The following is a 27,267-nucleotide window of genomic DNA, read 5'->3' as shown; positions in this document are numbered from 1 at the left end:
CCTTGAATGCAGCTACAACAGACAATATCCCTACATCATCAAACTATCCTAATACAGTATATAAGCCACACGATGGCAAACGGATGTCTGAACCAATGTTAAGACCAAATCTACTGTACATCCTCTGTGTGTGGGCGTCGTTCTGTATGCAGGACTAGTAAAACTCAAACCTAGAGTACATTTTGAACCTTAGATCCAGTTCTCGTTTTCTTCCACGCCAACAGCGGTTGAAAAAGGAAAGGAAAAGGAGAGAGAGAGAGAGAGAGAGAAGAGGAGAGAAGAGAGAGCAGCTCTGAGCGGATAACGGAGCAGCATGTATACCAAACACAGGCAGAAAAACCGACATGTCCTATCAGCACAAAATTCACCCGTTTTTCTGTCTCTTTTACTTCTGAATGCTTTACTGCAATCGGTGGATGGAAACCTACGAGAAGAAGGTAAGAAACTCTTTTAGCTCCGGTTTCTTTAACTGCGCGTAGTTGGGAAGTTCCGTCTACCAGTTGCGCGCCGCATTATCAAGTTTTAAAACTGCAATTATAACAACTGCTTCTCAGTATAGTTTGTGTCTGTTTAATACGTCCAACTCGGCTTAAATAAAAAGAAGAAAGGTTCTTCTTTGGTTCTTCGAATCGGTAACGGTTCTGAGTCGAGCACGCCTGCTTAACCATGCCGGTCTGTTGCTCCAACGAGTATCAGTAACAAACCTCTCGACCTCAAACGGGTTTTCAAAATCACATAGTTTGTACATTCTAACACGTATAAGGGTTTTCTGCAAAGTCGTTGTTGTCCAAAGATGATTTAAAAGGTCAAACTGTGAGAAGAAAGAACGAGCTGGAACCTTTCTTTCCAAACAGTACAGGCAGACCAGACCAAGCGCTCACCATGGCGTGGCCATAAAAGGATGAGAAGAAAATCAGGGCTTTTTATTTTGGACTAAAAGCACTGACTGATGTTCTCCCCCATTTAACTCAACCCAGTAGGACTGTACTGGACACTTGGATACTAGTGGTGAACCATATACAGCTCGAGTAATAAAATTGACATGACAGTTTCCACAACTGGAACTCATATATCCTTGTCAAACTGTACTGGGCAAAAACAAGAACACTTCTGGTGGTGTCAAAATGTTTCATAATGTTCTATTCATGTGCCCCCAATTACAATAGAAGATGCTAAGGATCTTTGTAAAGTTCATCTGCTTTTATCCCTTTAAAAAGCAGATACAGTCGACCCTTGACCAAGGACGGATTAAGGATAGTCTGGGCCCCTGGGCAAAGAGTTCGTAGGGGCTCTCTGGTAGCCCCTGGTAGGGGCTCTCATAACCAGGGTCCTCTAAAAATATGCCCCCCTCTTTCCTAGGACCCCTAATAGCCAGAAGTCGAAGTCAGAGCAGTGCCACAACGCCTCATCCATTTTCATAAGGGGCCCAAAAGCATGGCTAGGGCTCCCAAAAGCATGGCTAGGGCCCAAAAGCATGGCTAGGGGCCCCAAAAGCATGGCTAGGGCCCCCAAGAGGCCCTGGGGTCAAAGTCCCTAATAGTCAGAGGATCCTTAAAATAGAGGGCCCTCGGAAATAAAAATATATTGTATCATAAATGTTGATAGGCATCGCAAAATGTTTTGGGCCAGGGCCCCCCCGGGGCCCCCTGACCTCAAGGGCCCCTGGGCGCTGGCCCCACTGGCCCGGTCAGTAATCCAGCCATGCCCTTGACTTACGAACTTAACTGGTTCCTAAGGGCTGTCCTTAAGTCAAAATGTTTGTATGTTAAACCTATTTTTCCCGTAAGAAATAATGTAAATAGAATTAATCCGTGCCAGACCTCCCAAACCCCCCCTTACCTAACCCTTCTAATGGTCTTTTTTGTTATAAATACAAGTACATATCCCTTAAATCTTAAATTATAGAAAAGACATTACTGTAATAAACAATAATAAACAACAATACACAGTAGTACTGTACATAAAACTCACATCACATTTCATACACCATAATACACCATCACATACACCATAATACATTTCTTTCTTTTTTATAAAATGTATCTACCAGAAACAACAATAACTCTCATATTTCTCTCATATTTCCTTCTTTATTTCAATAGTGTTGTATTTTAGGTGTAATTGCACAAAAGAAAGAATACTTTACTCAATGATTTCTTCCTTCTCTTACACTCACTCACTGTCCTCTCTGTCTGATACACAGTGACAGCTACTGGCAGGAGTAATTATACAACAACAAATGTAATGTTTCTCAGCTCTGCGCTCTCTCTGCACCTTATTTGGGGACATTTTAATATTGAAAGCACCGGAAAAAACACTGTCCGCCGTCCGCTCGGAGTCAATTAGTTTGTGACGTCACGTGTTTCACAAATTTTGGTTCGTAATCCGAAATTTGTTCGTACGTTAAGTTGAAAAAGATTGTTCGTAACCCGAAATGTTCATATGGTAAACCGTTCATAACTCAAGGGTCGACTGTAATAGATTATGATGTGAGGATCATCTACACACTCCATTGCCAGTAAATGTAAATGCAATAAAAACAATAATCTTTGATTCATTAATTCTCTTGAACATTCATTGACTTGACAAAAGTACAATGTTTTGGCTGACAAACTGTATTTCGTAAATATAAACGATATAAGTATGAGTAAAAGGTTTATAGAATATTTAAGTTACACTGTTTTACAACATGGCAGCACGGTGGCTCGGTGGGTAGCACTGTCGCCTCACAGCAAGAAGGTCCTGAGTTCGATCCCCCAGCAGGGTGGTCCGGGTCCTTTCTGTGTGGAGTTTGCATGTTCTCCCCGTGTCTGCGTGGGTTTCCTCCGGGAGCTCCGGTTTCCTCCCACAGTCCAAAAACATGCAGTCAGTTTAATTGGAGATACTGAATTGCCCTATAGGTGAATGGGTGTGTATATGTGTGTGTGTGTGTGTGTGTGTATGTGTGCCTGCGATGGGCTGGTGCCCTGTCCAGGGTGTTACTGTGTGCCTTGCGCCTTTTGCAACATTCCACAATAAGTAGGCTTCTCATAAGACTTTATAGTATGTCTGTGGGAATTTGTGTCCATTCAGTCAAATGAGCAATTGTATGGTTGGGCAATCAGTTCCATGTCATTCCAAAGCTGTTCAGTAGGGCTGAGGTCAGGACACTTTGTGCAGGCCAGTGGAGTTTCTTTAAACCAAGCTTTACTTCATGTCTTTATAGACCCTGCTTTGTGCACAGGGGCACAGTCATGTTGTTGCAGCAAAGTTGGAAGCATAGAAATTCCTTTAAATAACTGATTTTAACACTGATTAGCTACTCTTGTAGCTGAACCACATGAATTTAAAAATGAGAGGGGGTGTCCCAATACTTTTGTGTGTATAGTGTATGTACTGAGGTGCACATTGGAAATGAAGACAGGGATATATATTGCCATTAAGGTGATGTACGAGGGTGTCCCACTACTTTTGTGTGCATATGGTATGTGCTGAGGTGCATATTGGAAATGAAGACAGGGATATACAGTATATTATCATCAAGGTGATGTACCAGGGTTCTTCAAAAAGTTTCCGCACTTTTAAAAACTCTGTTTATGAAGAATTTCAAAGCATTCCTGAGCATTTTCCCAGCGTCGTACCAACTTTTCAGTGCCATCAGCAAAAAAAAGTTTTTGGTTGAGCGTCAGTGTTAATTTCGTTGACGAATGATTTTCGTCATAGTTTTTGTCAACGAACCTTTTTTTCATGACAAAAACGAGACGATAACTGAATAAAAACTACATAAAAGGATAAAAACTATGACGAAATGAATTGACACTTTCGTCAATGGATAAAAACGAGACGAAAATGTTTGGCAGGGACGACATCCAATAACTGATTTAGTTTTGTGGAAGGTAGGGACAAGTTAGGAAGAGATCCAATCATAACTACTTTAGCATATGTGGAGAGGCGGGACAAGCCGGGTAGCCATCCAATCAGTACTAATCTCTTTTGCAGTACTGCGGTAAGACCACACTTGCACAAGTTTGATCTAAACCCGGGAAGACCAGACTAGCCTGTGAACTGTCTTTACTCATGGAACTAGGTTAACTCCACAATGTCAACAGGGAGAAAGAGGAGAGCCGATATATGGACACATTTCTCATTTGACGTCGTGAAAAACACGATCTCGGGTAAAAACACAACAAATCTGAAACGACATCTGGCACTGCTGGCAACATAATGGCACTGCTGCTTTTACGGTGCCCAGTTTTATAAAGAATGTAATATGCAATTTGTTATGAACAATGCATATATTTTTCAGGCAGAGCAGGCCTACTGGTCATTAATATTTTGTTATTGTTATGCTCAATAAGCAAGGTCAGGTAAATAAAGATGTTGTTTGAAATAAGTTAAATCTGTTTTTGTGTGTATTGCACATTCAAACATTAATAATATTCCATAACTGATTAAAAAATGTTTCATTTTGTGTAAGTGTATATAATGCAGGGCTCTAAACTAACGTTTTGCACTGGTTGCACTGGTGCAAAACGTTAGTTTACACCCAAATATACACATATACACCCAAATTTTCGACCGCATCGCATTTAACACCGCAGTTTTACAGGTTCACTTTTTTTTTTTTTTTTTTTAATCACTGTCCATACAGGCAATATTGACTTGGAAATAACTAACAATCTGGTCAACATGGCCTCGTCTGATGATCTGTTTGCTGCTGCCTGACAATGAAGGGCAGTGGGGAGAGGGGGACACTTGGGCAGTGCATTTATCGCGGCATGTAATGTGTTTTATAGATGCATTGGGCTTTTTCAGCCTTTCAATTCGAAATGTATTAGAACCAGTCACAAATATACTATTGCCGGCCACTGTCTTCTTTACAGTTAATTATAGTATTACAGACTAATTATAGCACACTTATAAAAATTATAAAAATAATAGAGTAAATGTGTATGTATGTGTGTATATCTATTTATATGTGTGTGTATATTTAAAATTATATGTATATGTTTGTGTGTGTGTTAGAGTGTAATCTTAAATGCAGTGCATTATATTATCGGCTTTACTGAATCTTTTACACAGATTCCCAAAATCGCTTGCGGTGCACTCACTGCGTATTTTGACTACATGTATTGTAATATATTTTGGTCTTTTAGTTATTTTTATATTTTACTTAACGAAAATATTGTCGTGTTTTTACTTTCACTATCGCCGCACTTTACCGCTAGCATTAGCCCCTTGCTACTGTAGAGGGTCGGCTCACCTAGCCGCTGTCCGGTGGGGATGCTGCGGGTCTTTTGCTGTGCGGTGGTGGAGGTGTGGGAATAAAGGCACACGACAGGATCGAGTCACTTTAACTGTTTAGTCAGGACTTAAGTGAGCGTTACAACACTTTACACCGCCGAGCTCCAGAACCCGAACTTCCATTCTGGAACATCCGGCGAGTCTCATATACAAAACTAAACTTACGGCAAAACGTCCGAACGCACGTGTATAAACCTGGTGCTGCATTCTGATTGGCTGAGCTGAATGTTGTTTACATATCGCCGCTACAATATTGTCCCGCCCTTCGCTATCTCTGATTGGTTTAGACCATGATATTGGCCTAATGTGTGTCTGTTGTTTTTTTTTTCCCTCGGACGCCTGGTCGCACCGGTGCGACCTGAGATTTTTTTTAGTCGCACCATTGAGAAATTAGGTCGCATGTGCGACCAAATTGGTCGCACTCTAGAGCCCTGTAATGACTTAAATAGTTCAAGGGAACTGATGAAAAAGCATTTACATTTTACACCCTTTATATTTTAGTCGACTGAATCGACTGTAGATTTAGTCGACTATATTCTTATGGTAATTAGTCGACTAAAACTAGACTAAAACTAATACAATTCAGATGACTAAATTATGTCTAAAACTAAATGACATTTTAGTCAAAAGACTATGACTTAGACTAAATCAAAGTGTGCTGTCAAAATTAACACTGTTGAGCGTGCAGCCACTGATGCACCGCTGCTCTCACATGATCATCACATGAAAATCTTTTTCCCCTTAAAGCTTCTTTGAGCTGTCCAAAAAATGACTTCTTCTCCCACCCTCACCGTTTCCAACCAAAATATAAAAGTGCAGAAACTTATCGAAGATTCCTCGTATTTTCCTGGGAAGCCCATGATGATTTCAGCAAGATAATGCCAGGCCTCATTTCTGCGTGCACTGCAACAGCATGACTTACACACACAAAGTGCTTGTGGTTTACTGACTTGACTGCAGTCCAGCTCTGTCTTCTATTGAAAGTGTATGTCACATCATAAAGAGGGGAATCAGACAACAGCAACCATAGATTGTTAAGAATATAAAGTCTTGTATCAAGCAAGAATGGGTAAAATTTCAACTGTAGCAAAACTGCAACCATCAGTAGCCTTATAACTACATTTACATTTTACATTTTCGACATTTATCCAAAGTGACTTACAATTATGGCTGAACACAATTTTTTAGCAATTGAGGGTTAAGGTCCTTGCTCAGGGGCCCAACAGTGGCAACTTGGCGGTGGTGGGGCTTGAACCGGCAACCTCCTGGTTACTAGTCCAGTACCTTATCCGCTGAGCTACCACTGCCCCAGTCAAATCTCTTGACCTATAGACCGTTTCAATGAGGGTAAACAATAATAACGCTACTGCGCATGTCTGTTCCTTTCGCCTTTCCGGTAGCGCCATTTTTAAACATCCATCCAGCTGTCAACATGACGAGCTCGTACTTTGCGAGTCTCCCGAACACGGAACAAACGCGATATTAGCAGAAATGAATGATAGATCATCAAGTATCTTTACCAGCCCCTTTTGAGGAGAATTTAAGAAGTCAGTGTTTTTCCTCTGACCTAAAACGTTTGCCTGAGGTAACATTCATGTAACATACCCAGACACGTATCACTACCTTGTTGAAACGGAGTGTGTTTACACCAGAGAGGCAGTGAAAGCATACCGCAGTTTGGACGCGTATAATTAATTATTAAAATAATTATTGTGTCATCTCCCCTTTTGTGTCTGTTGAGCTAAGAGCTATTATAATATGATAAAAATATGACAAACCACAGTGAATTACTTCTCATCTGAATTAGAACATATTAGCTAATGCTAAAACTATTTTTTATAGCCTAACTGGAAATACATGAAATATTTTACAGTAAGCACAATGTATTCATAAATAGTTTATTTACTTTTTGTATTACAAAAGTAGAACCATGTTTCTTTACATGTCATTTAATAATGAAGCTAAGCTAATTAAGCTGTTAATATAATTCCATATAGTGACATTTCCCCAAAATATAGTCCTATAAAGTTATGGCTTTTACACAGTATTATAAGGAAAATGTAAACTTTTTAAGGCTTATGTTAGGTTTATGTTTATTCTGTACTATTACTACAAATATTAAGCGCCTGCGTATTTTAATACACGTAAGCTAAACGTCAGGGACAAGACACCATGAGAACAGCGTTCAACTGAGTACATTTGTTCACAATATTTATTATGAAATAATATACAGTATATTACATTTATTATAAGAGTTGATGGTGGGGATCCAGCCGTCTCTATTTACAGCAGCAATCCAAGCGTTTCACTGTGCGTTCTTTTGGAAATCTGTTCACCTTTATTTCTGAAAGCAAGTTTGTACCCGGTCTGAGGGAACATCCGACAACCGAACAACACGGTCCTAACTTTAATTTAGACATACTGTCAATAAATCACACCTGAACTAACGCAAAGGAATTGAAGCAGTTGTGGTCAATCGCTGTTGTTCTGAGCGCTGTTTACCACCAAGCGGAAGCGTTTTAGGAACAGCTACGTCACTTCCTGGACTCATGAATATTCATTTGAAACGGTCTATATTAGATTTTGAATGAGGATCTGATCATATATCCACATGATAACCCTAACCCTAACCCTGTCTTTTGACTGTGGATGTATATACATATGAACAAAAAAAGCCTGTATTAATTAGCACAAAGTTTGATTTGCTTAAAACAATTACAGGAGAAAAAGGAGTTGGAACCACAGATTATTAACATTACAGCACCAAAATGTCAACTGTAAGAAATCGTTAGCATTGTGGTTTTGTCACATACCTCTAATAAGCTTTTCAATTTTGCCAAGCCATTAAGGCCGACAGGGGGCATGGAGGCGCAGATGATTCTTCGTATCGTTTCCTTTAACTGAGAATCTCTACATCTCATTGAGCGCCGATTTCTTCCAGCTGAGGTCCCTCTATTTAATCATGCTTTCTTCCACACAGTTTAGCCGCCTTCTCTGTAGGCAATCTGCTTTTTTTGTCCTGAAACTGTGATGCCAGGCTTGATCTGATCTGGGTTTCATCTGGCCCAGATGTCTGCACTCTGTACCTTTTCCTGGAAGCTCAGCTGGTGTCCTGACACTTTTCAGCCATCAGGATTGAACCACCCTGGATGAGTGAAGTGCCTCCAGAGGCGCTGTGACAGTCTTTTCCTTTCCTTACTGCTGTATCCACTTTAGGCACAGGAAGCACTAGTGAAGAGGCTGTCCTGCTCTTTTAATTGCCGTACCCATGTTGTTCCAAGTTTCCTGTATTTACTTTTTTTTTCTGAGAATTTGGTTAGGCTGGTGATTGTGGGCAGTGGTAGCTCAGTGGTTATGATGCTGGACTAGTAATCATAAGGTTGCCGGTTCAAGCCTCACCACCACCACTGTTGGGCCCCTGAGCAAGGTCCTTAACCCTCAATTGCTCAAAACTGTATTCAGTCATAATTGTAAGTCGCTTTGGATAAAAGCATCTGCTAAATACTGAAAATGTGATTGCTCAGCTAGACTTATTTTGACAATTGTGACGAGCTGCGTTGCGATGTTGTGTAATACTTTGGTCGTTATTTTATTGTTATTTTACCTCCTTTATTGTCCTATTCCCTCCTTAATTTGTATCTTTTAGCCACACTCTTGTTCTAATTTGGTTAAGCATCCTGCAAAGTGGGTTTACTTTCAAATCTTGCTGGTCTAGGGCTATACCTGTCACCTCAGCGAAGACCTGCCCGTTCAACCTGCCCCATTAAAATGTAAATGAGTAAATGCTTTTTTCCCTACAATTATAAGCAGTATTCTGACTACCTACAATTTAAGAAGTTTCTGAGTTCAAAGGTTTATTTTTTCATAGACTTTGGCACAAACCAATCAAAATTGCTTAGCTAATTATTATTTCTCTCAGTTTAGTGTAACCAATTAGTCTTCCACTGGTGGGGACCCTGATCACGTCTTAGGAGGGTATATTTGCCTGACACACGCTCCCTCCGGTGCATGAACAGTCTACTAACCCCTTCCTATTCGCCCATACTTTGGAGGATTTGTGCATCTCAAGCATGGAGAGTCACACACTGATTTCCACATTTCTCCACTTCTGTAAAGGCATTTTGGGCTACTTACTAGGGTCCTTACACAGTTGTCGCATTTGTTCAGTCTTTTCCCACCCCGCAAACTAGTGGCCACATAGCTGGCACTCAGAGAGTTCAGAATCCCAGTGCGAGTGTGCTAGCGGAATATCCCGCTGCGCCACCTGGGTGCTCAATCAGATGTTTTGATATGCAGTGGATTTCACTTTATTGTGGATTGTTTATGGAGACAGTTTCGAAACCTTGATCATGGGTGTTGCAACCAAGGTCAGATGATGTTCACACTCTTCAGCCCTTGGTGATTTGGTTCTGTGAGCTTGTGTGTATTACTGAACCATGAATGATCTGTTATTCATCCTAGATTTTTCCACTTTACAATAAAAGCATTGTCAGTTCTGTTTTAGTGCAACGATTTAGTATGAAGACTGTGTAGCTTTATGATTAATGCCACACACCTTAGCAAAGGGCTAAAATAACTAAATCCATTAGTTAAACTGGGTGTTTACTCAAACAGTTGAAGTAAGTGACCTTAATTAAAGGAAACCATTATGTTAGACTATTATCAATTGTGAAAAAGTATATTATGATACTAGAGCTAAAAATATTTACCACTAAAGCCATTTTCATTAAAAACTCCACATTAAAATAAATGTTGTGGTATCTGCTTCATGCTCACTCTAAACTTGATCAGCCCGGATACTTTGCATGTGCTAGCCTGTTTCCTATTCCATCTGTTAACACCTGCAGCTCCAGAGATTACTAACATAACATAACCAGCTGAAGAATTGCAAAATAACATGTGAAACATTCTATATGGGTGAGTACTAGGCGCTTGGGTGACGCAGCGGTCTTTTAAACTAGCCTATTGCCATTGATATCTGGGTTTGAATTTCAGCAGTGCTAGTGGTGTCTACACAGACATGATTTGCTATGTCTGGGGCATGGTAGATTGGATACTCTATGGATTTGTGCTCTTTTCATGGCATTATCCAGTGCAACCCTGACCAGGATGAAGCAGTTGATAAAATGAAGTGAAAGTTGAAACTACTTCTAAATAAATAGTTGTTATGTTGTATAATATTAATGATGTCCAAGTGAAGTACACTACATGGTAAATAGGCATTGTATTGTTTATTGCTCTCTCATTTTCTCTGTTGCAACACTTACTTTGCAGTTTGCACTAGCAAATCTGAATCTTAGGAACCCGGTTTCTGATTCCCACTGGGCTCTCTCTATTTATGGTACAAGCTTACCTCCTGTCTGATGTATTCAGCACTGTACATAAGCCTCAAATCCATGATTCGACCTGGGACTCTGAGACTCAAAAGCCTTTTCATGCATTTGTAACAAGGCTAGGTGATTCTATCTTGAGCTTGTAGACCACACCTACGAAGGACTCCAAAGAGTAACCTATTACGCATTCAGCATATGTAATCCTTAGCAGCTTCATGGGGTACCCTAAATCTGATCAAACTACCACCACCATACAAGAAAACAGAAAATATTTTCCACTGTCTGTCTGTTCACATAAGCCAGAGATGACAGGAATGATGTTTGTGATGATTTGTGCCAACCGAAATCATTCTAATTGCCTGTCTTGACGTAACCAGAGCACAAAATAAGCTTATTACATTTCATTTCCATGTTTTACCACCACTTTGTCCGGGTCAGGGTTCGGTTTCCTGAGAATCACTGGGCAAAATGCAGTAACACACCCTGGATATGACGCCAATCCATCATGGGGCCACAACCCTCCACACATAGCCAATGACGTCTGTATGGAGACGCCCGACCGGCCCTGAATCCCAGACGTGGTGGGTTAGTGTACCTCTGTGCCACCAAACACCAGATAGAAGATAATTAACACCCTAACGAGTTAAAAATTAGAGCCAATGTATCATTCAAACAAGACACCTGAGCCTATATGTATGCAAGTGCTTGAATTAGACAGGTTAGCTCTGGTTAGCACTGTGCAATAAATAAGAGCGGTTCGGAAAGTTACACTAGCTAAATAAACAGAGGTAATGACGTTAACTTTTGTTCATCAGTTGTGTGTTATTCCCAGTAGTTTTTTTTTTATTTGGCCTGATGACACATCAACAGCTTTGGTAAAATTGTAGAGGTTTGCTTTGAATGAGGGAGCAAGGATGTAACTGTGCAGTGTTAAAAATGATTGAGCAACTGCTAAAAATTGAGAAAGACACAGAAGCACGGCACGTTTGCATCTAAAATTTGCTTAATGTCTCATATCCACTGCAGTGTTCATTTTCCTCCACGTTGCGCAAATTACAGGTTCCTCCTAAGTGTATTAAATTGACAAAACATAACACAACAAGACCCTAGTCTTGTAAAAAAAAAATCGAATATTCCCCTGCATATTGTTACAACCTTAGTTGGTAGTTCTGTGAAGCATCTTTTAAAATGATTTGTTTGAGAACTTGTTTATAGGCTTTTTTTTACACAGACACATTTTTAGAGGTCTAATGCTCTGACTCACTCAGCGGGGCCTACAGCACCCAGCACTCTCTGCATGCACACTTTGCTATTTTGGAGCAGGAGGAATTTTAAAATAGTACAAGTGCTCTCACATAGACACAAGTATGCGCCGTTCTTACAGTAAGAGCTAGAGAGCCATTAGCGGCATGTTTCAAAATGAGACGCGTATTATCGCTCCTCTAAAAACCATTGGATGCCAAATGCATCGATAAAAATAGCTCAGGTTCATGCCTTGTCTGATTTATTTCAATTAATTGCCTAGCATTAAACCTGAGCATAATAAATTGTCATGCAGACTTTCCGTAGAGAGGTCTGCTCAGCTTAGTTGCTCTGGTTAGCTTGAGAGGCACTACTCATTGATATTCCTAATGTTTATGCGATGAGAGGCAAGATGGATCACTTGGGGTGTTTCATCAGTATGTCTGAAAAGCCCCTAATTTCTAAAATGTTCCATTAGTCACTGGCCTATGGCACATTTCTCTCAAGATAATGACTACATAAACCCTCTCATAGAACTGATATGGTTATGTGGCTTATGAGACGAGATGCAGCATGAGTGATATTGTAACAATATTCTTTTATCTATGTACTTTATCATGAAGTCTCCTTCTGCTTCACCAGTAGTGAAGTACGCTGTCTTAAGTAAGTATTCCATAATCCATTTTCAGGATGTTTAAATAGATTTAAGTTCAAACACTGAACGTGGTGTATTTTTCATACCCACTGTACAATGAATATTGTTCTGAAGGGCATACTCTGTTTAAATAATTAATCATGTTATTCTTGTCTCTTAGTACAGCTGGGTGTGTGGAATAGTGCATTGTGCTTTTCTGATGGAAATTGGAAGGGAACGCTGAAGGATGTCCAGAGCAGACTGGATTATACAACTGAAAAACCTCCTATAGTGTTAACAAGGTAGCAGGACTGAAACAGTTGTGCAGATAAAAAAGAGAGAAAAAGATTTATGGGCCTAACAATTAGTGTGGAAAGGAGCCGGGATAAAAGAGGGAATGTGAAAGAATATCTGAAGGTACAAAAGCACTAATAATGTAGTCCCGGGAGCTGCCAGTGTTAAGCCTGATTCCCTGCATACTCTAAGATTATTGTTATAACCCTGTTTCTCTGTCTCAGTGAAATTATTTCTCTATCTTAATGCGTTCTTGCACAAACGCTCATTTAGTCCATCCTGTGGTAGCAAACCTTAAACCTTCATGCACTCTTGTAGAAAAATTAATTCAGTCCATCATTTTACACCGAATCTCAAACAAACTATGCTAATTTGTTCCATCCGTACACCAAACTCCAGTCAGACGTTATGCCTTTTTTTTCTAGATTTATCCCCCTTTATCTCCCAATTTAATCATTTCCAATTCATGGTTGTCAATCCGCTGCTACTTACTCGACCCCAATCTGATTAAGAAAAGCCGGATCACAACATGCCTTCTCCAACACAAATTCAATCTGCGGTTGCTTCTTATCATCTGCCAGTGTTGGGATCCCATACAGAGCCATGCTAGGCTCCATGTAACAACCCCCTACCCTGTGAGTTTGAATACTCTACAGTGGTGTGTTAGCAACCTTCTTGCACCAGATTTTATTAAGGCCATTGTGTTACACCAAAACTTACAACCCCAAATCAGAAAAAAGTTGGGACAGCACGGAAAATGCAAATAAAAAAAAAACCCACAGAGTTTCTTACATTTACTTTGACTTTTATTTTAATACAGACAGTGTGAACCTGAGACATTTAATGTTTTGTCTGGTCAACTTCATTTCATTTATTAATAAACATCCATTCCTGCATTTCAGGCCTGCAACACATTTCAAGTTAGGGCAGTAAAGTATTTACTTTTACTATCTTTGAATCACTGCATTTTTTATTAGCATTTTCCAAACTGTCCCAACTTTTTCTGATTTGTGGTTGTATTTAGAGGAGGGCATCTTGGGAGTGAAATATTTACCATTCTCAGGAGATCAGGAGTTTAAAGTTTAATTATGCAGTCCATCATAGGTATTCATGATCAGAAGTCTCGAAGATCATTATTGTAGTTGTTGTTTGGAAGGAATGTAATTTATATCTTTCCTATTAATCGAATGTCTTTAGGTAAGCAAATATGCCACAAAAGCAAAGCCTAGCATGAGTACACCACTTAGCAAAATCCACACAAAAAAAACCTGAACTTCAGCACTACTGCGTTCTCTTCAGTGGCTTCCTGTAGCTGTCTGCATTAAGTTTAAAACACTGATGCTTGCTTACAAAGCCAAAAATGGACCAGCTTCAAACTACCTTAGAGAACTCATCACACCCAGCTCTGTACCACGCAACCACCGAGCCATTAGTCTCGCTCGCCTTGATCCTCCACTCAGAACTCGGAGAAGACGATCATCAAGGCTCTTCTCTGTACTTGCACTCAAGTGGTGGAACGAACTTCTGAGTCTCTCAATGTCTTCAAAAGACGATTAAAAACCCTACTCTGTACTAAGCACTTAAGCTGAGAACTAGCATGTACATGTACTCTAATGCTCTTATTAATTTCTTATATCCTTTAAAAAAAATTGTTCTAACAGAAAATCTGCAGATTTGTGTTCTAGGACTGATGTCTACTTAAACTAGAGTAGGAAATGTTCACTGTGGAAGCACTTCTGTAAGTCACTCTGGATAAGAGTGTCTGCTGTATGCCAAAATGTGGATGTAAGCAACCAAGATTACCTGAATTTGAAAGCTGTAACCTTAGATTATAATGGACATCAATTGCATGCCAGAAAAAAAGACATTCACCTTTAATGTAGGACACTGGTTATTTATTATTTTATACTAATATACTGTTATCATCAAAATAAATGAATTCTGTCACTGTTGTTATTAATATATCATTGTGATAAACATGAAGCGGTGTGGTTTCTGCTACTTTGACCGTGTACATCTTTCATAGTGTTATAGAAGTCTAGATTAAGGTCATTGTCAGTATGTGCTGGTTCTGTTTTATAACAAGAGAAAACATGGTAGGCGCTTGTATCAGTGACTCTATTTAGATAAAAGAACCCCACCCACGCTCAACACAAACTCTGTCCATTGTTAAAAGCTAATATCAAAAATAATTCAGGCTTTTCTCTTACAGTTTTTTTTAGGAAATCCACTGACACCAAGCCACATTTAGGCGATATCCTCATTGATTCACTGTCTGTTTTACCTCTGCTTTATCCTGGTCTGGGTCGCGGTGGGTTCGATTCATAGGCGGAAAGGCAGGAAACACCGCAGACAGGTTGCCAGTCCATCACAAGGAAGACACACACAGGACAGTTTTTAGTCGCTCCAGTTGACCTGGCTGCATATTTTTGGATTGTGGGAGGAAACCCACACGGCAAAAAGGGAGAACACGCAAACTCCACACAGAAAATACCCTGGCCACCCAGCCGGGGAATAGAACCCAGGCCCTTCTAACTGTGAGGTGACAATGCTGCCCACTGTGCCACCTGCCCTTATGCATTTAGACCTTCTCCTCACACTCTTAAACCTCCTTTAGACCTTCTTCTTACACTCTTACACCCCCTATAGACCTTTCCCTTACCTCTTTTAGACCTTCTCCTCACACTTTGACATCAACCTTTTTTTAGACCTTCTCCTCATGCTCTTACACCTCTGTCAAGCTTTTTCCTAATGCTTTACAATTTAAACTCACTTCTTGCATTTTTACACATCATTTAAGCCCTCTCCCCATGCTTTTACACCTCCCTTAAGCCCTCTCCCCATGCTTTTACACCTCCCTTAAGCCCTCTCCCCATGCTTTTACACCTCCCTTAAGCCTTCTCCTCATGACTTTATTCCAAACCTCCTTTAGACATTTTTTAAATACTTTAACATCGTCCTTCTAGAGCACAGATTAGGAAAAACAGATCTAACAGTTCAGAGAGAGCCAGTCAAGTATTCTAGTCAAATTTACTACATACTGTAGTTTTACATCCTAATTGTTTTTAAATAATTTTAGCTCTAAAGTAAAGGATTTCTTATATTTGTAAATAATTTTAGCTCTAAAGTAAAGTAGCAGGGTAAATAAATTGTTAGGATTGGGCCAGCAGTCTCTGTAATGTGCAGCAGAAGGGTTAAGCAGTTGTTTTGCAGACAGAGCTCTGCTTTGGTTAGCTTGCTCAGAAAGGATGTTGAAAAAGAAGTTCTTAAAAAGCCGGTAATGTTTATCTTCTAAGAAGAGAGCTTGAAAAGCCATTTTCCTCTCCCCCCCCCCCTCTCTCTCCTCCATCTCTTTATTTATCTGTCATTTTTCTTTGGTATTAAAATAATGTTATGGGAAACTAGAAGGGATTGGAGTGTGAAATGGCTCTTATTTTTTTCCTCTCATTGTTATGTAAGTCAGTGTTTACGATCAATAGGTAATCATAACAGCGCCCTCGCTATATATACATTTAATGAGTTTTCAGTGAGAGAGGTAAATAAATGTGCTTTTGGATCCTTTTATTTAGTCCACTTGTAAAACTTAATTTAAGGGTGTTTGTGCTGACTGGTGTGTATTTGGAAATACTTTTTACAATTAGATAGACTTTTTGAACAGAAAATTGTGGTACTTTAATGATAATGGTTATTTGCTAACTAATAAAAAATTATTGTTCGATTCATGTTGTTGGGTAAAAATGTAATTTAAATTAATTTTAGCTGATGCTTAATTTGAATTAAGAGCAGAGCTCACTTACACACAAGCGGTACATGTCGAAATTTGACTCGCTCTCAATCATTTACATTTGTGGCATTAAGCAGACACCTTAATCCAAATGACATAATCAAATTGTATACATCCAAATGACTGTATACAGTTTGAGCAGTTAAAGATTAAGGACCCTGCTTAGGGACCCAACAGTGGCAACTTGGCAGCATCTGGACTTGAACAGACAACTTTCTGACTAACTACTAACTACTGGGCTACCACTGCCCTCAGTCTCAGTGGATAGGTACTGTTTTTGTTTACAGATGTAGAGCACATGCTGCAGTTAGTACCCAAAAGGAAACTTTTTTTTTTTAAATAATTTAGCGCGTCCAATTTTCATCCCATCAGTCAATCTCTCATTATACCGGTTCCTGCTCCTGATTGGGGGCTGACGAGGCCGTTCCACGCCTCCTCCGATACGTGCACAGCCAATCGACCGTCTTATCACCCACACTTGACGAGTGGAGCGCATCAGAGTACTGTGCACGGAGGATCACACACTCCGCCGCACCCCCTCCCGTCTCCATGCAGGCGCCACCGACCAGCCAGCAGAGGGCGCCACCGCCCCATTCCTGAGAGAGTATACCCTCCGGTCTAAAGTCCCGCCCCCCCACCTGAACAACAGGCCAATTTTGTTGTTCATATAGCCACCCAGCCTTTCGACCGGTGAAGGCAGAGCTGGATTCGAAACGACGCTCTTTCGACATCCAGCTCTGGTTGCAGCGCGTGTTTTTACCGCTGCGCCACCTGAGCGGCCAAAAGGAAACTTTTTAATGCATTTGTATTATCTAAATAATACAAACCCAAACAATACTGCACTAAAATCACAAACTGAGGTCGCTCAGGTGGCGCAGCGGTAAAATACGCTAGCACACCAGAGCTGGGATTTTGAATACATCGTATCGAATCTTAGCTCTGCCATCCGACTGGGCTGGGTGGCTATATGAACAACTTTGGCTGTTGTTCATACAGGGTTAGGGAGCCGTATAGGGACCTCATAACTGATGCAATTACGACCTCTGCTGGCTGGTTGATGGCGTCTGCACAGATTAGAGGAATAATGCTGATCATTCACAGGGCTGATTTGCTTATGAACTTGGCTGGTGCAGGTGAAAAAATGCTGTCGGCTACTGCTACATGTATCGGAGGGGATGTGTGTCAGTTCACTTTTTGAAGAACCCTCGTAGTAAATTTTAACTGCAAATTTAAGTCCAGACAGAATGTAAAGTGCAGTGTTAGCCCAGTGGTTAAACTACTAGACTAATAATCAGAAGTTTGCCAGTTCAAGCCGCACCACTGCCAAGTTGCCAAAGTTGGGCACCTGAGATAGGCCCTTAACCCTCAATTGCTCAAACAGTAATTGGTCACAATTGTGAGTCGCTTTGGATAAAAGCGTCTGTCAAGCATCTTATGTAAATGTTATGTTATGTAGAGGACTAACTAGTTGTCAGGGCAGTGGTAGCTTAGTGGTTAAGGTACTACCCTTAACCCTCAATTGCTTAAATTGTATTCAGTGATAATTGTAAGTCAGTTTGGATACAAGCATCTGCTAAATGGCATATGTAAAAGCTTTAATTTTAACTTTTTTTCATAAACATTAGTTGCGAACCATTCATTTCAGATTATTAATTCACTAGTGGAATCCTTTAGTTACTCAAAATGACATCTGAAAGACTTGATGCAAACATTAACTCTGGCAAAACTTTGGGCATTTTATCTGATTTGTGAGGTTGACAGGATTATTGATCTAGACACGGCTCACAGACTTTGTCATCTGTTCTTTTCTTGCCTGCCTAGACTGTGTAACAGAAAAAAATGCTTAATTTTGTTATTGCAGGCACTGACAGCAACATCAGATTTATTTCCACCTTCGTCTTCTTTGCTTTGTGTGAAACTTTGCTTGAGGATACGGCTCGGCCAGATGGGAAATGTCTCATATTGCACACGCCAAGAAGTGGAAATAGTTCACAAACTACATAATTGAGTACAACTTCCATGACTTATTTGAAAACATATCTGACTGGATATGTGTCCAAACTAATGAATAACAATCCAACAGTTAAGAGTTGAAAGAAACAGTCATGTGAGCTAGTTTAGTAGCAATATAAAAGTAGAGACAAACACCTATGAAGTATGTTCACATGCCATAACATTAAAACCACCTCCTTGTTTCTACACACATTGTCCATTTTATCTGCTTCTCTGACCATATAGAAGGACTTTGTAGTTCTACACTTACTGACTGTAGTCCATCTGTTTCTCTGCATGCTTTGTTAGCCCCCTTCATGCTGTTCTTCAATGGTCAGGACTCTCCCAGGACCACTACAGAGTAGGTATTATTTAGGTGGTGGATCATTCTCTGCACAGCAGTGACACTGACATGGTGGTGGTGTGTTAGTGTGTGTTGTGCTGGTATGAGTGGATCAGACACAGCAGTGCTGATAAAGTTTTTAAACACCTCACTGTCACTGCTGGACTGAGAACAGTCCACCAACCAAAAATATATCCAGCCAATAGCGCCCCGTGGGCAGCGTCCTGTGATCACTGATGAAGGTCTAGAAGATGACCAACTCAAACAGCAGCAATAGATGACCGATCATCTCTGACTTTACATCTACAAGGTGGACCAACTAGGTAGGAGTGTCTAATAGAGTGGACAGTGAGTGGACATGATATTTAAAAACTCCAGCAGCACTGCTGTGTCTGATCCACTCATAAAAGCACAACACACACTAACACACCACCACCATGTCACCTTGTCACTGCAGTGCTGAGAATGATCCACCACCTAAATAATACCTGCTCTGTGGGGGTCCTGACCATTGAAGAACAGGGTGAAAGCAGGCTAAAAATGTATGTAGAGAAACATATGGACTACAGTCAGTAATTGTAGAGCTACAAAGTGCTTCTTTGGTGGTTTTAATGTTATGGCTGATCAGTGTATATGGCCAGGTTAATAGCACACTGTAAAGCCATTCTATTAAATCAGTCTAACTGAATTTTAGCTCAGTAATGAGTTGCTCTATATGTAACATCCTCTAATTATCTTCTTTCTGCAGCTGTCCAAGTGTGAGACAGCACCACAGGCTCATGCTAGGCTGCATTCAAACAAAGTTCCTAGAATATTCTTTGTAGGGAACTAAAAGTCTAAGATAAGGGTGTAATCATTACACTGACATACATAATAGTTCACTATTTTCTGATACAGAATTCTTTCTCTGTCAAGAAACTTAAAGCATTTTCATTTAAAGGTTTTCAGTCAAAAAGAGAAAAATAATCGACGTCTGCGTGAGGAAATAAGGAGAGCATAGCGAGATCATCCTTACATGTCGGAGCCACACACATTAAGCAGCATTCGCTAGCCTGTGTCACTCATTTGCCAGCATTGATGTAGTGCATGCACTGGAGGATTGTAATTGAGAATTAGCCTTAAATCATGCTCCACCTCGAAAGCACCTACAGTGGGCATGTGAGCATCAGAAGTGGTCCATGGAACAATAGAATAAGGTGGCGTGGTTTAATAAATCATATTTATTTTACATCATGTGGATGGCCTTGTGTTTATGTGTGTGTTGCTTACGTGGGAAGGAGATACGTGTATATACCAATTTCCCCCTCTAATAGGTAGGTGTAGTTGTTATAAGGTGGTATAGCAACAGTATTTTCTAATGGCAGTGGCATCTTTCAGCAGGATAATGAGCCCTGCTACACTGTAAAAACTGTTCAGAAATGGTTCGAGAAACATCAGTTTAAGGGATTCATTTAGCCTCCAAATTTCCCAGTCCAGATCTCAGTCCAGATGAGCATCTGCGGGATGTGCTAGACAAACAAGTCTGATTTATGAAGGCCCTGCTTGCATATTAGGGATGTTAAACATCAACCGATTAATCAATAACCAACAAAGAACTCACTGTTCGAACAACGCTGTCGGTCATTTAAATTTATTTCCAACAGCTGAAGCTTGATTTGAGCTGAGAGTGAGAGTTCAGGCTGTCGATTTCAGACTCACACACCCTTTGTTATGCAACTCATTTCGAAAAAAGAGCATTGCCATTCTAATCTGAACAAAAACCTTTCTTCATATATTCACATTATTTAAATCATGAACAATGGAACTATAAAACATTAAATTACAAACGGAGGCTGTTTGTGTTGGTATGAACTCCGACCGCATGCTAAACTCTAGACTTCTGAATTTTTTGTCATGTCCAGTCAGGGATAGAACTGCATATCTTATTATAATAAGTACACTCAAGTTGATCGGAAAGCTGTAAAATGCCAACGGCACCTTTGGTTATTACGATTAGCATGTTTTTAGTGCTTGTAATGAACTGTTATCTACTGGCTGCCGTATAAAAGGTACATTCTAAATGCTAAACTGCCATGTGCACTACATTACACTATTTTCCATTAAATAAAGTATAAAGATGTGTTGATATGAAACTTTGTGATGAGTTTTATTATTTTTAATAACAGTTATCAGTAGAAATAAACCGGCGATATTTGCGACCCTATTGCATACACTGATCAGCCATAACATTAAAACCACCTACTTGTTTCTACACTCACTGTCCATTTTATCAGCTCCACTTACCATATAGGAGCACTTTGTAGTTCTACAATTACTGACTGTAGTCTATATGTTTCTCTGCATGCTTTGATAGCCCCCTTTCATGCTGTTCTTCAACGGTTAGGACTCTCCTAGGACCACTACAGAGCAGGTATTATTTGGGTGGTGGATCATTCTCAGCACTGCAGTGACACTGACATGGTGCTGATAAAGTTTTTAAACACCTCACTGTCACTGCTGGACTGAGAATAGTCCACCAACCAAAAATACCCAGCCAACAGTGCCCTGTGGGCAGCGTCCTGTGACCACTGATGAAGGTCTAGAAGATGACCAACTCAAACAGCAGCAATAGATGAGCGATCGTCTCTGACTTAACATCTACAATGTGGACCAACTAGGTAGGAGTGTATAATAGAGTGGACGGTGAGTGGACACGGTATTTAAAAACTCCAGCAGCATTGCTGTGTCTGATCCACTCAAACCAGCACAACACACACTAACACACCACCACCATGTCAGTGTCACTGCAGTGCTAAGAATGATCCACCACCTAAATAATACCTGCTCTGTGGTGGTCCTGTAGGGGTCCTGACCATTGAAGAACAGGGTGAAAGCAGGCTAAATGTAGAGAAACAGATGGACTACAGTCAGTAATTGTAGAACTACAAAGTGCTTCTATATGGTATGTGGAGCTGATAAAATGGACAGTGAGTGTAGAAACCAGGAGGTGGTTTTAATGTAATGGCTGATCGGTCTATACAGGACTTCAGGATGCATCTGCTTCCAACAACCAACTGCTGCAGCCCGCACATAACATGGATTTATGGGCTGAAACAGGGACGTCATGTCACCTTTGGGACAATTCGCTTTCCTAGGCCAGTTCTGTTGCGAGGCGTCCAACATCGGATGAGTTCCCAGAAAGAACTAAGTGTGCTGGCCTTATACCCCAGCATAAAACTGGACTGGACCAAGCCCGGCAGTTTACCAGACAGAACTTACAAATCTGTACAAAGAGAAACCATGATATATACGTAGAACCATGGACCGTGTCGAAACAAACAATAGGCAAACTATTTTGATAACCAATTGCTGCAGCCCTACAATAACTCTAATTATTAAATACTGTGTGTGCTTTTTCAGACATAATTAGATCCTTGTTTCCAGAAAGTTAAATATTTAATTGGACTGTCCATAGAAAATGATCCCAACGGGTTTGGGGATCTGTAAGGTACTGTAAATGTCAGATTAGCACTAATGTTTTATTAGCAGTAGTTTCTTTGTTACCCTCACATCAATTTGTATTTAATGATCTGTAATGTTTCAGAGTCATGAACACTGACATGAACACCGGCTTGAGACATCTAAAATTTTTTGTGACTTACTTGATGAGTTGTTGCTGAGTCTTTCTATATTTTATTCCTAGATTGTGGTGTAGTGTGTTCAACTTTGACAGTAACGCTTAAGTTGAGTGAGACTTACAGTGGGGTCAAAAAGTATTTAGTCAGCCACTGATTGTGCAGGTTCTCCTACTTAGAAAGATGAGAGAGGTCTGTAATTTTCATCATAGGTACACTTCAACTATGAGAGACAAAATGAGAAAAAAAAATCCAGGACATCACATTGTAGGATTTTTAAAAAATGTATTTGTAAATTATGGTGGAAAATAAGTATTTGGTCAATAACAAAAGTTCAGCTCAATACTTTGTAACATAACCTTTGTTAGCAATGACAGAGGTCAAACGTTTCCTGTAAGTCTTCACCAGGTTTGCACACACTGTAGCTGGTATTTTGGCCCATTCCTCCATGCAGATCTCCTCTAGAGCAGTGATGTTTTGGGGCTGTCGCTGGGCAACACGGACTTTCAACTCCCTCCACAAATTTTCTATGGGGTTAAGGTCTGGAGACTGACTAGGCCACTCCAGGACCTTGAAATGCTTTTTACGGAGCCACTCCTTCGTTGCCCGAGCGGTGTGTTTGGGATCATTGTCATGCTGGAAGACCCAGCCACGTTCCATCTTCAATGCTCTCACTGATGGAAGGAGGTTTTGGCTTAAAATCTCACGATACATGGCCCTGTTCATTCTTCCCTTAACACGGATCAGTCGTCCTGTCCCCTTTGCAGAAAAACAGCCCCAAAGCATGATATTTCCACCCCCATGCTTCACAGTAGGTATGGTGTGCAACTCAGCATTCTTCTTTCTCCAAACACGACGAGTTGAGTTTTTACCAAAAAGTTCCATTTTGGTTTCATCTGACCACATGATATTCTCCCAATCCTCTTCTGGATCATCCATATGCTCTCTGGCAAACTTGGACATGTACTGGCTTAAGCAGGGGGACACGCCTGGCACTGCAGGATTTGAGTCCCTCTCGGCATAGTGTGTTACTGATGGTAGCCTTTGTTACTTTGGTCCCAGCTCTCTGCAGGTCATCCATCAGGTCCCTCTGTGTAGTTCTGGGATTTTTGCTTACCGTTCTCATAATCATTTTGACCCCACGGGATAAGATCTTGACCCCAAGGAAGATTATCAATGGTCTTGTATGTCTTCCATTTTCTTACAATTGCTCCCACAGTTGATTTATTCACACCAACCTGCTTGCCTATTGTAGATTCACTCTTCCCAGCCTGGTGCAGGTCTACAATTTTCTTCCTGGTGTCCTTCGATAGCTCTTTGGTCTTGGCCATGGTTGACTGTTTGAGGCTGTGGACAGGTGTCTTTTATACAGATAACGAGGTCAAACAGGTGCCATTAATACAGGTAACGAGTGGAGGACAGAAGAGCTTCTTAAAGAAGAAGTTATAGGTCTGTGAGAGCCAGAAATCTTGCTTGTTTGTTATTGACCAAATACTTATTTTCCACCATAATTTACAAATAAATTCTTTAAAAATCCTACAATGTGATTTCCTGGATTTTTTTTTCTCATTTTGTCTCTCATAGTTGAAGTGTACCTATGATGAAAATTACAGACCTTTCTCATCTTTCTAAGTAGGAGAACTTGCACAATCAGTGGCTGACTAAATACTTTTTGGCCCCACTGTACATTCCTCAGGCTGGCTGAAATCAAGCCTGGTTACCAAACCAAATATGGCGCAGATGACAGAATGGGTGCCGTAGAACAACATGGTTCCTAAGGTGGTTCCTAGGTTTGATCCTTGTCTAGGGTTTTGCTTGTTAAACGTGTGTGTTTTTACCCAGGTAATCTGATCTTTACCCACTCTGAAAATACATTTGTTGGATTGGCTTTTCTAAACGGTCTGTAAGTGTAGGTGATTGAGAGCGTTGGTAAGTGTGTAATGCTCTTACGGATTGGCACCTCGTCCAGGGTGTATTACTGTCTCGCACTCAGTGATTCTGGCTGTCTCTGGGCCTATTGCACCACTTTAGATTCAGCGGGCACTGAACAGATGATTGGTCGTATCTAGGGGAGGGAACGCCATAAAAGGATTTAACTCTTTGGAGCTGCAACAGCAATTACTACTATTTGGTTAAGGTGAAGGAAAGGGGGGTGAATGAATAGCCTAGCATATACCTTGACTTGTGTTGGCTTTCTGTAAGAATCTGCTGTTGACGGGTGTACTGAAACTTATTGGAGATGGTATGCGCTAGTCAGCAGCCCTACTTGGCCAGCATGGCTTTGCTGCATTCCTTTGTGTAATTTACTGTTACTAATGATTATGTGATATATATATATTTGATGGAGCTACAAGAGACCAAGAAATGAACAAATCATTTTTTGTCTGGAAGAAGGATCTTTAAATTTTACTTAGGCATTGTAATGGAAAATTCCGGTCACAGGAGTGACTCAATGCACAATTGATTGCCCAAGGGGTTATGGATGTGTCAGCCAAGGAAAGGTCACTCTTTCCTTGTCTGCAAGGAGCTACCCTCAGTCCTGCAAGAGCTTTCTGAATTTTTCACGTCACTACTCCTCTCTCTCTTAGTTGTAGTATCAGTAGGGAAGCACAATGTTGTGTTAGTTCATGGTAAATGCTTCTCTCAAACCTGTTAGGTTTAGTAAATGGTTTTCTCAGGAGAGGAAAGATTTTGCTATGAAGAAGCCTGTGTATTATTGTGTGGTGTGTCACTGGTAATTTGAAGACCTAAATCTCTTGGATTATTTGAATTCTGTTGTGTTGTATAACTTGAGATGATGGCACAGCTGGTTTAATGATTACTGTACAGCAACATGGGTCCTGAGGACCTAGTCTGGATCTTTCTCTGGTAACTGTGAGCTTTTAACACATGCACAAATAGCTTAAGGACCTGGGTCTTGAATAAAAGTGCAAATGTAAAAATATGCTCCATTTACACCTAACCTCGAGTAATCTTATCACAAGTGGTCTCTGATAATTACAGGTAAAAATATGCACTAACGGTACCAACAGCACCTTGAAAGTCTTATTGGTCAAACCACAAATGGAGGAGTCAGGGCCACAAATAGCCATTTAGTAAACGATAGGGTAAACGTTAATGGGTGCTAATGCATTGGCCATAATGCTGTTTAATAAATTCTGAATCTTTTATCTGTCTGGCAATAGCCACCCTAGATAATCTAGGGCGTTTTATGTACTAATAGTATTTTAACACATTTAAGATCTACATATAAATTTTTTTGTTAAACATTTGGGTTCTTCAAAAAGTTTCTGCACTTTTTTAAGCCTATTTATTAAGAATTTCAAAAACAAATGACATCACTTATCTACATAGTCGCCTCTGATGCATTTTTTCCAGCACCGTACCAACTTTTTAATGCCATCAGTAAAAAAAGTTTTTGGTTGAGCACGTGGCACTGATGCACCGCTGCTTTTACATCATCATCACATGAAAATCTTCTTCCCCTTAAAGCTTCTTTGAGCTTCCAAAAAGGTGGAAATCAGATGATGCTAAATCCTTTGGTCTTTGGTCAATAATAATTTTAATTTTGTCTTCATTTACATTTACATTTTCGGCATTTAGCAGACGCTTTTATCCAAAGCGACTTACATTATACAGTCTGAGCAATTGAGGGTTAAGGGCCTTGCTCAAGGGCCCAACAGTGGAAACCTGGCAGTAGTGGGGTTTGAACCAGCGACCTTCTGCTTACTTGTCCAGTACCTTAACCGCTAGTCTAAACTTAAAAGGTAATTTGAAGGTACTTTAGAATGATGGACAACAAAAACTACAGAAATGCATAATTAGTTTCCTACATTTAATAATAATAGAATTAAAACAACAAATGAGTAAGGAATCAATATTTTTTGATCACAGGTAGAAATAAAAACAGTAATTGTAATGCAAAAAGAGGACATGTACTTACCTCATGAGCTAAATAGTTAAATTTTCAATTAAAATGTATAAAAGCGTGTACAAACCACATTTCCCAGGTTGGGACATTTTGTAAAATGCAGTAAAAACAAGAATCTGTGATTTGTTAATTAAGTAACAGATCAGTATTTAACTGACAAAAGGACAAACAAACTATTTCTGTATTGTATTTGTAAATATAAACACGTTTGGAATTTGATGCCTGCAACACACTCCAAAAAGTTGGGATGGAGGGACGTTTAGCACTGTGTTCCATTACTGTTTTATTCATTACACTTTTTAATGGTTTAGGAAATAAGGACATAAATGCTTGTGGTTTTGCAAGTGCAATTTACACCATTCTTTTTTTATACAAGACGTCAGCTGCTCAACAGTCCACAGTCTCATGCAGTGTTGTCAGAGGACTTGAAGGTCAACCACATTTAACAGCTGTTTCCCAACACTAAGATTTCTCTGGATTCCCTGGGTATTTTTACAATATTATTTACAGTGTATAGTGGGGTTGGGCGGTATGACGATATTACCGTATACCGCGGTATTTAAAAATGGTGACGGTATTCAAAAATGGTGACGGTATTTTTTAAATGTCAAAGGCCAAATTTCTGCTTCAGGTCTACCTTGAATATGACCTTGGTATGACGGTATGAAAATCGGCAATATCGCCCAACCCTAGTGTATAGTAAAATACCTAAATTATTTGTAGATCTGCAGTGAGAAATGTAAATTTTGAATTGATTGACCTCACAACGTTTGGTGTGGTGAGCCAAAAGCCATCTTTGTTTGCAAAGACTGAGCCT

The 27,267-nt window shown here is 40.1% G+C and overlaps 1 protein-coding gene across 2 annotated transcripts in view; it reads left to right on the top strand.

The window, feature by feature from the left end:
* Window positions 1-265: 265 nt before the first annotated feature.
* adam19a (ADAM metallopeptidase domain 19a) overlaps window positions 266-27,267 on the top strand; it is a 228,234-nt gene continuing 201,232 nt past the window's right edge. For both annotated transcript variants that reach the window (XM_062994232.1, XM_062994231.1), the window contains exon 1: window positions 266-437. In XM_062994232.1, coding sequence (XP_062850302.1) covers window positions 314-437 — 124 coding nt within the window. In that variant the 5' untranslated portion in view covers window positions 266-313. The remainder of the gene's footprint in view (window positions 438-27,267) is intronic.

The sequence above is a fragment of the Trichomycterus rosablanca genome, chromosome 4 (genome assembly GCF_030014385.1).
Source record: "Trichomycterus rosablanca isolate fTriRos1 chromosome 4, fTriRos1.hap1, whole genome shotgun sequence".
NCBI classification, from domain to species: Eukaryota; Metazoa; Chordata; class Actinopteri; order Siluriformes; family Trichomycteridae; genus Trichomycterus; species Trichomycterus rosablanca.
Note: the sequence above shows the minus strand (reverse complement) of the source record. Positions and strands in the feature narration are given on the sequence as shown.